Genomic DNA, 14,187 nt, shown 5'->3' with positions numbered 1-14,187 from the left:
CCCGCTGTCTCCATTGTTGTTCGCGTTGGCAATTGAACCTCTGGCCATGGCGTTGAGAGACTCCAGGAAATGGAGAGGGGTGATTAGAGGGGGAGAAGAACACCGAGTCTCGTTATATGCGGATGACCTATTGTTATACGTGTCGGACCCAGCGGGGGGAATGATAGAGGTTATGCGAATTTTGAGGGGGTTCGGGGATTTCTCGGGGTATAGGCTAAACATGGGGAAGAGTGAATTATTTGTGATACATCCAGGGGACCAGAGTAGAGAGATAGAAGGCTTGCCTCTAAGGAAAGTGGAAAGAAACTTCCGATACCTGGGGATTCAGATCGCTAGGAGCTGGGGAACCTTGCACAGACTTAATCTGACACGGTTGGTAGAACAAATGGAGGAGGACTTCAAGAGGTGGGACATGCAGCCTCTATCGCTGGCGGGCAGGGTGCAAGCAATTAAGATGATGGTCCTCCCGAGGTTCTTATTTGTATTTCAATGTCTCCCTATACTAATCACGAAGACCTTTTTTAGTAAAATAGACAGGAGCATCACGAGCTTCGTGTGGGCAGGGAAAGTTCCGAGAGTAAGGAGGGGGTTCCTTCAGCGTAGTAGGGACAGAGGAGGATTGGCACTACCGAACTTGGGCGATTACTATTGGGCCGCCAATGTGGCAATGATACGTAAATGGATGATGGAGGGTGAGGGAGCGGCGTGGGAAAGACTGGAGAGAAAGTCCTGTAAAGGGACGAGTTTAGAGGCGCTGGTGACGGCGCCGCTACCGATCTCACCTAAAAAGTTTACCACGAACCCGGTGGTGGCGGCAACATTGAATATCTGGGGACAGTGGAGGCGACAGAGAGGGGTGCGGGGAGCCCTGGTGGGGTCCCCAATCAGGAACAACCATAGGTTCGCCCCAGGAAGAATGGATGGAGGATTTCAGAGCTGGTTCCAGTTGGGAATTAGGAGGGTGGGAGATTTATTTATAGATGGGACTTTTGCGAGCTTGGGAGCATTGGAGGAAAAGTATAAGTTGCCCCGGGGAAATTTCTTGAGATATATGCAGGTGAGGGCATTTACTAGACAACAGGTGAGGGAATTTCCATTGCTCCCGACACAGGGGATACAGGACAGGGTGCTTTCAGGGGTGTGGGTCGGAGAGGGCAAGGTGTCAGAGATTTACCAAGAGATGAGGGAAGAGGGGGAGGAGTCGGTGGGCGAACTAAAAGGAAAGTGGGAAGAAGAACTAGGGGAGGAGATAGAGGAGGGTATGTGGGCTGATGCCCTAAGCAGGGTAAATTCCTCTTCCTCATGCGCCAGGCTTAGCCTGATTCAATTTAAGGTGCTACATAGAGCACACATAACGGGAGCAAGATTGAGCAGGTTCTTTGGAGTGGAGGACAAATGTGGGAGGTGTGGCGGGAGCCCGGCAAACCACGCACATATGTTTTGGGCATGCCCGGCACTGGAAGGGTATTGGAAGGGAGTGACGGGAGTGATTTCGCGGGTGGTGAGGGCCCGGGTCAAACCAGGCTGGGGGTTAGCTCTATTTGGAGTTGCGGAAGAGTCGGGAGTGCAGGAGGCGAAAGAGGCCGACGTTGTGGCCTTTGCGTCCCTAGTAGCCCGGCGCAGGATCCTACTCATGTGGAAGGAGGCGAAACCCCCCGGACTGGAGGCCTGGGTAAATGATATGGCGGGGTTCATTAAACTGGAGCAGATAAAGTTTGCCCTGAGAGGATCGGCTCAAGGGTTCACCGGCGGTGGCAGCCATTTCTCGACTACCTAGGGGAACGTTAGAGGGAAGACAGATGACCAGCAGCAGCAACCCAGGGGGAGGGGGGGGGGGAGGGGGGGTTTAGTTTAGGTCAAAGATAAAGGGGTTTTGTTACTTGTGTATTGTTTAAAATTTCTGTATTGTTATTGTTGCGTTTGCTTTGTAAGAGGGGAAAAATTGTTGTTTGGGAAAAAATTTTCAATAAAACATTTATAAAAAAAAAACAAAAAAAAACACTGCAATGAAGTTACTGTGAAAAGCCCCTAGTCGCCACATTCCGACGCCTGTTCGGGTACACGGAGGGAGAATTCAGAATGTCCAATTCACCTAACAAGCACGTCTTTCAGGACTTGTGGGAGGAAACCGGAGCACTCGGAGGAAACCCACGCAGACACGGGGAGAACGTGCAGACTCCGCACAGTCAGTGTCCCAAGCCGGAAATCCAACCCAGGACCCTGGCACTGTGAAGCCACAGTGCTAACCACTGTGCCACCCAAAAACAGCCCCATGATGTTTTGTTGTGAACGTAAATAGCCTATAATCCTGTAATGTTTAAATGTTGCTGTATCAGAGACGATCACAAAAATGTTTAAGGTTGCTTGATTTTTATTTTGCTCCCACCCCCTCCAAAAAGATGGAGCAAGTGAGGGCGGTTGAGCGTTTCTGAAAGCACTGAATTGCCAGATGGTGGGGATGGAGTTGGCCAGAGTATAATGAAATGAAAATCGCTTATTGTCACAAGTCGGCTTCAAATGAAGTTACTGTGAAAAGCCCCTAGTCGCCACATTCCGGCGCCTGTTCGGGGAGGCTGGTATGGGAATTGAACTGTGCTGCTGGCCTGCCTTGGTCTGCTTTCAAAGCCAGCGATTTAGCCCTCTGGATGGGGCTGCCTTGATGCCCTTTTTCTAATTGGGGACTTTGGTTTTGTTGCTTTTATCTAATTAATTGCCTGAAGTGAGAGGGGCTGAAATGTATCAGTGTGAATATGGCTAAAGCTCTCCTGAATATGTATAATTTTCTTCTCTTCTCCCAGAACCTCCGGGTCCGATCGACAACAGCAAAATTGCTGTCATTAAAAGTGGCCATGTCCAACTTAAACAAGGTACGAATTTGGAGTTTGACGAGGGGGAAGAAGTTCAAAGCAAGTTCAATTGGTATGAACATCTCATCTCCAAATAAGTACACTCTGGATCAGAAGGGGGTATTAGTGTCCGTGATAGTAGAGACTGAAACTAGTGGTTGATATAAACCTGTGGTGGTGAACAAAATTCCCTTGCCAAGTTTCTGCTCACGTTTGTTGACTTGGTTCTGTCACTAGGTGCAGATTATGGCCAGATATCTGAGGAGACGTGGAACTATCTGTTTACCGTCTATAGTGGGGGACCGGAAATTGCCATGCGACAGAATATTGTTCAAACCGACTTGGACAGTCCACAGGGGGAGCGGAAAATAGAAGCAGAAACCAGAGCCATGTGACCACAGATGAGCCAAGAGTAAAATTGGTTGAAAGGTATGTTTGTGTCGAAGGAAACAAAATGTTATTGATTCTCTCAAGAGACGAGGCTTTTAGATGGAACTAAGATCTCAATCAGTCAACGATCTAATGAATAGCAGGATAGGATGTTTAAGAGGAGAGGTATCAAACAAAACTTCACACGCAGGGAAATATCAAAGAACAAAGAAAAGTACAGCACAGGAACAGGCCCTTCGGCCCTCCAAACCCGTGCCGACCATGCTGCCCGACTGAACTAAAATCTTCTACACTTCCTGGGTCCGTATCTCTCTATTCCCATCCTATTCATGTATTTGTCAAGATGCCCCTTAAATGTCACTATCGTCCCTGCTTCCACCACCTCCTCCGGCAGCGAGTTCCAGGCACCCACTACCCTCTGTATATAAAAAAAAAAAAAAACCTGCCTCGTACATCTACTCTAAACCTTGCCCCTCGCACCTTAAACCTATGCCCCCTAGTAATTGACCCCTCTATCCTGGGGAAAAGCCTCTGACTATCCAATTACCTCCGAGCTTGGTGAAAGAAGGAGCAATTCAAAGGAGGAGAGAACAGAATTAGGGAGGGAGTTCCAGCCACCCACGGAGCATTTATTAAAATCAGGAATAATAATAATCTTTATTAGTGTCAAAGGTAGGCTTACATTAACACTGCAATGAAGTGGCTGTGAAAATCCCTAGTCGCCACACTCTGGCGCCTGTTCGGAGAATTCAGAATGTCCAATTCGCCCAACACGCATGTCTTTTGGGGCTCGTGGGTGGAAACCGGAGCACCCGGAGGAAACCCATGCAGACACGGGGAGAACGTGCAGACTCCGCACAGACAGTGACCCAAACCGGGAATCGAATCCATGTTCCTGGCGCTGTGAAGCAACAGTGCTAACCACTGTGCTACCGTGCCGCCATGAACAAAGAGACCAGGATTGTTCTAGCACAGAGATATGAAGCTAGTAGTGCTGGGGAATGTACGGAGGTCAGGAGAGACAATGTTATGAAGCGATTTGAAAGTAAGGAAGAGCGTTTTAAAACCGAGATGTTCCCAAACCGGAAGTCGATACAGGCCAGTGAGCAAAGGGTGACGGATGAAAGTGACTTGGTGCAAATTAGGATACGGGCAGTTGTGTTTTGGATAAGTAGAATTTAGGGAAGACAGGGGGCTGGTATTGCCAATAGACTAGCAATCCAGAGATCCACGATACTGTTCTGGGGACTGTGGTTTGAATCCTGCCATGACCAGATGATATTTGAATTGAATAACAATGTGGAATTAAAACCTGGTGATGAACATGCAACCATTGTTGACCATTGTTTTTGAAAAGAAAACATCCGATTCACTGATGTCCTTTAAAGGAAGAAAATCTATAGTCCTTATCTGGCCTGGCCTATGTGTGATTCCGGACCTACATATAATAATAATCTTTATTGTCACAAGTAGTCTTACATTAACACTGCAATGAAGTTACTGTGAAAAGCCCCTAGTCGCCACATTCCGGTACCCGTTCAGGTACACCGAGGGAGAATTCGGAATGTCCAAATTATCTAACAGCACGTCTTTCGGGACTTTGTGGGAAGAAACCCACACAGGCACGGGGAGAACGTGCAGACTCCACACCGATAGTGACCCAAGCCTGAATCGAACCTGGGCCCCTGGAGCTGTGAAGCAACAGTGCTAACCACTGCGCTACCGTGCTGCCCGTAACAGCAATCTGCTGAACAACTGCCGCTTAATCCAAGGACAATGGAATGGACAACATATTTTGACCTTGCTAGTAACGCCCTCATCCCATGAAAGAGTAAAGAAAATTGAATGGGGTAAAAGATGGAGGCTGGCCAAGAGAAGAATGATATAATCAAGTTCAGAGATGGCTAAAACAGTCCCCATTGACTTCACTCATGTCATTAAGATGTGAACAAGTTCTCGATGGGTACTTTGTCTCTGTCTTCACCTAAGGAGAGGGATGATGCAGATGTTCTAGTTGAAGAGGAGTGTGAAATATTAGATATAATAAGCATAGAGAGAGAGGAAGTACTGGAGGGACTGGCACCCCTGAAGGTTGATAAAAAGCCAGGGCAGGCTATTGGCCGGTGGGGAGGGTTAGTTAGACAATCACGTCTAACTAACAACATTTTTTGAGGAAGAAACCAGGAGGATTGATGAGGTTAGTGCAGTGGAATGGTGTCTACATGGATTTCAATAAGGCATTTGACAAGGTCCCACATGACAGATTGGTCAGAAAAGTGAAATCTCATGGGATACATGGGAAGGTGTCCAGTTGGATCCAAAATTGGCCCAGTGACTCAGGGGGGACACGTTCCTGTGGGGAGCCACAGGGCACAGTTCTAACCCTTGCTGCTTGTTGGAAATATTAATGATTTAGACTTAAATGAGGGAGGCATGATTGGGAAATTTGCAGATGACACAAAAATTCGACATGGAGTTGACGGTGAAGCGGATAGCTGTCGGCTCCAGAACTCGATCAATGGTTTGCTTGAGTGGGCAGAGAAGGGGCTAGTGAAATTCAATCCGGAAGAGTTGGCGGTAATGCATTTGGGGATGGCAAACAAAACCAGGGAATACTCAATAAACAGGAAGCTAAGTTTGAGATGTTGGAATGCATGTCTACAGGTCCTTGAAGGTGGCAGGACAGGTGGACAAGGTGTCAAGAAAGCATATGGAATGTTTACCTTTATTGGGCAAGTTATTGATTACAAAAGCAGGAACAGGAACGTAATGATGGAACTGTATAAAGCAGCGGTTAGGCCACGGCTGGAGACTGTTCTGGTGACCACATTACAGGAAGGACATAATTGCCGTGAAGAGAGTACAGAGAGTTACAAGAACGTTGTCTGAGCTTTAAAATTGCAGCTACGCGGAGAGATTGGATAGGCTTTCCTTAGAACCGAGGTGGCTAAGGGGTGACCTAATCGAGGGGCCTGTTTAGGGTGGATGGGAAAGAGCCAGCGCACATAGATTTAAGGTGATTGGTAGAAGGATTAGAGGAGACAGGAGGACAAATGTTTTTACCCAGAGGGTGGTGGGCGTTGTGAATTCACTGCCTGAATTGGTGGCTGAGGCTGAAACACTCAATTCATTTAAAAGGTACCTGAACCTGCACATGAAACGCGGTAAAGTGGGATTAAAATGAGTGGATGGTTTCCTTTTTTTTGTACCGGCGCAGACTCAATGGGCCGAATGGCCTCTTTCTGCACCATAACCTTTCTATGGTAGGACAATCGTGAACCAGATGGGTCTTTACGACAATTAATAGTTTCATGGTCGCCATTACTGAGAGTGGTTTTCAATTCCAGATTTTAATTACTTGAATAAAATTCCACCAGCTGTCATTGCGGCATTTGAACCCATGCCTCTGAGCCTGAGCCTGGACCTCTGGATTACTAGTCCCAGCTGGTCTCTACCAGTGTTTATGCTTCTCGTGAGTCCCGCCTGAGTTCATCGTGTAACCCTAAAATCAATGAAAGAGAAATATGGAAATACTCTACTGATCAGGCAGTACTTGTGCCGAGAGTAACAGTTGGCATCTGGGGTTAATATTTTATAATAATCGCTTATTGTCACAAGTAGGCTCCAGTGAAGTTACTGTGAAAAGCTCCTAGTCGCCACATTCCGTCGCCTGTTCGGGGAGGTTGGAATTGAACCCGCGCAGACATGGGGAGAATGTGCAAACTCCACACGGACAGTGACCCGGGGCCGGGATCGAACCTGGGACCTCGGTGCCGTGAGGCAGCAGTGCTAACCACTGCCATCGTGCCTCCCCCATCAGGCTCCAGTTTAACACCGATGCTGTTTGACCTACTGGGAATTTACACATCTTCTGTGTTTTATTTATTTTTAGGTATGCAATTTTTCGCTTTTGTTCGCCCAATTTTATCTGTGTAACCTTCTATTCCTTCCTCCCTCATGCACTTGTCCAACTTCCCTTTATGAGCTATTCACCCCAACAACTTCCAGTGAAAGCAGTCTCCACATTCTAGCCACTCCGCGGATAAAGAAGTTGAGGATTGAAATATAAAATTGAGGTGAACAGCATGAAATTGCTGATGCTGTTGTTTAAGCAGCATTGATAACAATGAGACTTATTAAGGATGAATCTCTTTGTTTTGCAGGCTATGATCCTGACGTTAAGGATGTGAGCACTGTATTGTTTGCACCTGTGATGAATCTACATGAGCACTTTGTAATTTAACTGTAGAAATTGTCTTTTTTTAAAAACTATTTTATTTCTTCCTGACTAAATGTACGGCTAGGACAAAAGAAGTGTGTTGCATAATAGATTGTATAGTAGTGCGAAACACTATAATGCTGTACTTGCATATGTCTGACTGTATTTCATCTAAGTAGAGTCTACATTTTTTTTTGTCTTTCCGATGTGTATCTATAAAACACACACAAGTTGGTCTTCCAAGCAGGTCTGTCATTTATCTAAACTGCAGCAGCGATTCAGGCCTGACACTCGTGCTGCACAGCTGAAATGGTCTTGAGCCCAAGAACTAAAGTAACCTTCACAAAGGAGTGACAACCTTCACTTTTTGGAGAGAGAATTTCTCCCGTTGGTCTTGGTGGACATTTTACAGTGGGGGAGAATGTAAAGTTGGAAGCAGTAGCTGTCTCATTTCTCAATGCGACAATGCAAAACGTGCCTGCTGGAGTCAGAAATATTGCCTGTTGAATGTCGCCTGGCCACACTGGCCGACCCTGTTGCAAATGTTGCTCGTTTTCCAATGTAATCTGTGCAGCAGGTGTTGCATCTCCTCAGCATATGTGCAAACATTTTTATGTCATTCCCTTGATAATTATTATTCACCCTTTCTGTGCGTCATTTCCTAACTTTGGTCAGGTAGGTTTTTCAAATGCCACCTTGCAGGTTAGCTTGTTCTGATGTTGCATTTAATGCAAGCTTTTGAGTGTGGTTTAAAGGGCTTGGCCAGATGATCCAGAGAACGTGAGGAATTTCCCCTAGCGGGAACTCACCATTTTAATCTGCTGTGCCACTGACACCATCGTTTTTGTGTCAAGTTTCTTTTTTTAGGTTTTTTAAAATGTAGAGTACCCAATTCATTTTTCCAAATAAGGGGCAATTTAGAGTGTTCAATCCACCTACTTGTACATCTTCGGGTTGTGGGGCGAAACCCACACAAACACGGGGAGAATGTGCAAACTCCACACGTATAGTGACCCAGAGCCGGGATCGAACTTGGGACCTCGGCGCCGTGAGACTGCAGTGCTACCACTGCGCCACCGTGCTGCCCTTTGTGTCAAAAGTTTAACGGTGCGGGGAAATAACCCTTGATTTTAAATTTTAGCTTCATAATACTACCTGAGGGAGCTATGCAGAGGAGTGAGTAATCCACAGTAGCAACAATATTTGCAGTGAGCATTAATCTTGAGGACAGAATCCAGAATGTAAGGGAGGATCCACGTCAGGTTAAATTGATAGAAAACTGTAATAATCCACTTCATCCCTGCGTCGGAAATTTTTGTTTCAAGTTTCCTATGGCTGGGATCAGAAACTTGAGGACGAGGAGCAAGAGAAGGCTGTCCAATGTGATTGCGGCTAATCCCGCCTCAATTCCACCTTGTCCTGTTATCCCCAAATCCCTTAACTGCCTTGGTATCCAAAAATCTATTGAACTGTCTTGAAGATGTTCAGTGTCTGAGCATCGTGATAGAGAATTGCAAAGAGGACAGCCCAGAACTGTGATGAAAAATTTCTTCACGGGAGGGTAGTGAATCCTTTGAACTCTCTCTTTCTTGTGGGGATTGAGAGAAAGAGGAGTTGAGGGAGGAGGTTAGCCATGATATTAAATAGTAAAACAGCTCAAGGGCCTCTGTGATCTACTCCTTGACAAATTAGCATATTTAAACAAATCGGCTGTGTGGCCTCCCCTTGATTCTGTTACTTAATTAACTGACAATTCACACATTAGCTTCCTGCTAGACCAAATTATTTTGCTTAATTCAAATTATTGGATGATTCGTTTAAATAATAAAACTGGTTGGCTAAATTCTGGAAGCTAGTGGGTGTCATTAGCAGTAGTTCTATAATGGCGTACAGCCAGTTACCCCTTAAATGGACCACAACCTCGTGTTGCACCGACCGGTTCAAGGTTTTATCCATTAATTCATCAACCATGTTGAAAATGTTGAATGCCAGAGTTATGGGGAAAGTGTATTGAGCATTTAAACATTTCTTTAGCAGTGGTAAATCTGATCGTCCTTGAGTAAATAAAATATTCGCGAGCTTCTTTCTCTTAGCTGGTAGACCTGAAATTTTTTTCTCGTTTTTTGAGTTTGGCGTTTTGTTGTGCATGACCCAAACCAATCCTCCCTCTGTCTGTCAAAAGATATTTGGGTTGAAGTGAAATGCACGTTTCTGCCCTCTGCAGGCAGGCCCAGATCTGTCTTCATGCCACCTTCCCTGACGCAAAAAATTAGGCCCTGGATCTTTGAAAGCAAGTGAACTTTCTATCCAGGCAGTTCAGTACAACGTACTGGGTATATAGTTGACGAGCACAGAAATGTTTTGCCTAACAGGATAGTTGCAGTATTTTTTATTAACAGTCTGTAAAAGTTGATTTTAATCACACATTCCTTTTGAATAGTTTGGAATTTTGTATGTTGTACTTTTGTCAATTTCGGTGTGGTGTCTGACGTTAGCCCTGTTTTGCTGTATGAAGTTTGTTGCCAACTTTTCTGCATGCTCAGAACGGAGCACAAGAATTATTTATTTTAATTTTGTACAGAAGGGACGAAGACGACGATAGTGGGGGGGTGGGGTGCAGGGAGGGGGGATGTAAATGTTTCTACAGAAAGTATATCCGCATGTCTACCAATCTGCAGAGTAGGCAAATGCGAAAGCGATCTTAGGCCTCGGGTGAATTGCAGTATTAAGTGGTGAATTACCTGGCTCATCTCCATTGACCTCTGCCTGGCCACCAACTGCTCCCTGATCACCTCCCCCGCAGCAGACTCCACATTTTAACCTTAAACTGAATTACTGCACCACAGTTTAATTATCAAATGATTTTTCTTGAGTAACCATTTCCCCCAACCAACAAAAGGAAAATATGATCCTGTAATTTCCCTCAAGTAACTTTGTAAAGACGTTTGCTTTTGACAAGCAATTTATAAATCGAGTGAGATGTTTTGCTAATAATGCAGTTCAGATATTCGTCCTGATGTAGCTTGATCCATGATTTAAAGATTCCGGTATCTTGGTAGTATCTGTGTTGAGTGTAACTTAATCAATGTGACAAAATGTGACTGCTTTTTCAAAAGCAGTGAACTTCACACATCTGTTTTTGTTTTGGAGGGTGAGGCTTCGAGAAGGGCAGAGTCGGGGTGAAGAAGTCCACCAAAAATTATATTTCATAAATGAGTTTGTCGATAGCAGATATCCCCGGGTATTGCTAACAATAGGCATTTTTTACATTTATTCTTTAATGGGATATCACAGCCAGAATTTGCCCATTCCTAATTGCTCGGCGATTTCAACCATCAGCGAGGAATCCGCCACATTGCTGTGGGTTTGGCTCACCTATAGGCCAGACCGGGTAAGGACGTCAGATTCTCCCCCCCACCCCCCCCCCCTCCTAAAGGACCTGAGTGAACCAGATGGTTTTCTACAACAATCGGTGATGGTTGTCATTGTCATCATCACTGAAACCAACTCTCTATTCCAGATTTATGAATTGACTTTAAATTCCATCAGCTGCCTTGGTGGTATTTGAACCCGTGTCCCCAGAGCGTGAGCCCGTGTGATATTACCGCTGCGCCGCCATCTCGGCTACATTTGCAAGAGACCCTGAAACGAGTGAATAGCGCTGAAATGTTTTTGGTCAGCTGAAACTTTTATCCAAGAGTGAGCCACACCAGCGTGAGTGTTAAGCTGCAGGCGGCCATTAAAGTGTGAGGCATGCTGTATGCAAGACTTGTAATATGTCGGAGCAGTGGAGGTTCGCCAAACATGAGACCTGCCAGTGCACGTGTGGCAGAGAGAGGAACTGGATACCAAGACTTTAATTCAAGCTCATCTAAGAGCTACCGTATCCAAACCGGTGCAAAACCTCCAAAGATTGATTTTCTTTTTTTGCAATTCGATATGGCATGTGTGGGGGGGGGGGGGGGGGAAGAATATGGAGGTGAACTAGCCATGATGCTTTTTAAAAATATATTGTTTTTCACATTTTTAGAATACACTGACGAAGAGCAGTGCCCTAGAGCATGGTCGCAGTAACAACAGTGGGTCGATTGACTGACTGCCCCCTGCATTAATATTTCGATACTTCTGTAAACACAGCACAATATTGCCAGCTGTAACATACTTGGTGTAAGCGCAGTTGTCCACATATGTCTTATATTTTCAGGCTGGTGTACGCACTGATTTAGGTGTACTAAGCACACTGCGCCCAGGTCTACTGCCAGATTGATATTCATTTCAGTGCGGTTTCTTCGGGAATAGTTTCCATCGATTAAGCTTTGTTTTTATTGCACGCACATTTTAAAATATTTGAAAGGAAGAATGTGGCGCAAATTATTTTCGTAACCGAACATTTGTTGAAATCCTCCAGAATTTTTGTTTTAAACGTACTTCCAACAATGCCGGTCGCCCATGTTTAAAAATCTAATTGAGGTGGTAAAGGGATTTGGTTGAAGGGGTAGGCACAGGAAATTAATTTTCTCTGCTGGTGAACACAGAACAAGAGGTCACAATTGTTTAAAATCCAGTTTGATCATTCCGAGCGAAATCAGGAAACATTTTTTCCGCAGACAAGAGAAAGAAAATCTGGATCTTTCCCAAAATGGATCGTGAACACTGGGTCAATTGATTCCTTTTCAAGAGTGAGATCAGATTTTTTTTTTTTTAAGTTGAGGGGAGGCAGTTGTGTTTGGAGAGCAGGTAAGTGGAATTGAGGTACAGACCAGGCGCAGCCTGATTGGAAGGTGCTCGAGTGACTGAATGGCTGTTCCTATATTCCTAATTGCCAGTGTCGTGTACCAGATTAGGACTGGACAGTGGAGGATCCATCACCTATAATTGGATGGGTCTTGGCCCTTAAGAGGTCTGATTTAGCTGGTTAGTGGCATATTGCCACATCTGGTGGATTTGCATTGAAAAGTGCTTGCAGGAGCATTTACCAGGTGTCAGTCACTCTCCTTGGGACTTGAATATTCCTGGGTTCAAGGTTTACCTTATCTATTGAACATGCTACGTAGAAAGCCAAGATCGAACCCATGTGTCGAGAATTGAGAGTAGGGGTCGATTGGTGTCCCATTATCAAAATGTTCTCTCCCCTTCCCTTTTTCAGGATGCCTCTGTTAACTAATGGACTTTTGCCTTTATATCGTTCCCTCCTCAGTTTTGAGATGTTATCAATGCGTATGACTAATTTTTACAAGTATGTTAAGAGGAAAAACACCATAATGCTGCACCTTGTTGCTAAGCTTTCAAAATGATCCACTTTTTGCTACTCTGGTTTTAAGCTGGAATGTGAATCACTTGTGTTGGCCAAACTGCTGATTCAATGTCAAATAATGTGTTACCTTGACAGTTGTAAAGATGGGATTAATCTGCTGTAATCTTTATTTTATGTAGTGACTACAACTTGGACACTTAAATTATTCTCACAATTATACACTTAACGTGATGGAGTTTCATTATTGCTTCATAAGTAATGCGGAGCTGTTGAGTGCATAAGATACTTAAATAAAGTGAAATAAATGGTATGAATAGTTTCTGTTAATTCCTTCATTCCATTGTACGGTTTGAACTATTGATCACCATAACCAATTCTGGCAATTATGATTTAGTTATGTTTTTATGTACTTTTAAAGGTTTTGTTCATTCCTTAGATATTTTTTATATTCACAAACATTTGTGCAATCAGCCCAGAGCTGATTAGTCTGCTACAGGCACATGCTGGTGACAGGATTTTAGTCTCGCTGCACTAAATACAGCCATTCTGTTTGACCCAGTGGAAAAATTCCACAGCTCATATTTTTGACGTTCCGTGCGATTTGTGGTGATCGGCAACATTTACAAATCTAGAGAACAGGATTTCGGGGAAATGAACAGTACATTGTGTGATTAACCTGCAATCTCTTGCACCACACATATAGTGAAATGAGTTTCTCGTCAAAAGGCTGATTTTCCGAAACGCTCGGTTCAGTAACCAGAAAGAACAGAAGAATTTCTGAAATAAGAAAAAAGATTTCGCCATCATTATACGGCAAAGACTACCCTGCATGAATGTCCAATTCAATATTGCAAAAATTCTCCTAAATTGTGTTGCCATCGAATAGCATAATGTTTTTGTATTACTTAAATATATTTATAGAAATACACTTGATGTCTCAGTTGCCGAAATCTTAATTCTATCTTTGGAAATGCATTTGGTGTAATGTATGACTGGATCAGTGTGTTTGACTTCAGAATGGACCCTTCAGCGAATTGAGATTGGAACTTGGGTAATCACCTCTAATTTACAGCATCATGGAATTTCTCAGAAGTCATAGAATACTATCCCCACATTACAGAAGGAGATCATTCAGCCCATCGAGTCTGCACCGACCCTCTGAAAGAGCACCCCACCCAGGCCCACTCCTCCACCTATCCCTGCAATCCCACCTAACTGTTGGACACGAAGGGGCAATTTAGCATGGCCAATCCACCTAACCTGCACATCGTTGGACTGTGGGAGGAAATGGGAGCCCCCGGAGGAAACCCACGCAGACATGGGGAGAACGTGCAAACTCAACCCAGTCTTTACAATGCGGGGCCAGTTTGCCTTTCTCATCCAGTTTTGAGCTTCACGCGCATTGACTCGGGCAGTGGGGTTTTCTATGAGTTCGAATCGGGGATCCCACTGTATTGGCACATGTCCGTACTTGCCCA

General features: G+C 44.7%; 1 protein-coding gene and 1 long non-coding RNA gene across 3 annotated transcripts in view; one reads left to right on the top strand and one right to left on the bottom strand.

Moving 5' to 3' along the window:
* The window catches only part of usp20 (ubiquitin specific peptidase 20), a 77,644-nt gene extending 64,625 nt beyond the window's left edge, over positions 1-13,019 (top strand). For both annotated transcript variants that reach the window (XM_072488755.1, XM_072488756.1), the window contains exons 23-25: positions 2,799-2,867; positions 3,084-3,275; positions 7,400-13,019. In XM_072488755.1, the coding sequence (XP_072344856.1) occupies positions 2,799-2,867; positions 3,084-3,241 (227 nt within the window). In that variant the 3' untranslated portion in view covers positions 3,242-3,275; positions 7,400-13,019. The remainder of the gene's footprint in view (positions 1-2,798; positions 2,868-3,083; positions 3,276-7,399) is intronic.
* The window catches only part of LOC140399284 (uncharacterized), a 130,684-nt gene that overhangs the window by 41,757 nt on the left and 74,740 nt on the right, over positions 1-14,187 (bottom strand). The window lies entirely within an intron of this gene.

This window comes from Scyliorhinus torazame, chromosome 22 (genome assembly GCF_047496885.1).
Source record: "Scyliorhinus torazame isolate Kashiwa2021f chromosome 22, sScyTor2.1, whole genome shotgun sequence".
Taxonomy (NCBI): Eukaryota; Metazoa; Chordata; class Chondrichthyes; order Carcharhiniformes; family Scyliorhinidae; genus Scyliorhinus; species Scyliorhinus torazame.
Note: the sequence above shows the minus strand (reverse complement) of the source record. Positions and strands in the feature narration are given on the sequence as shown.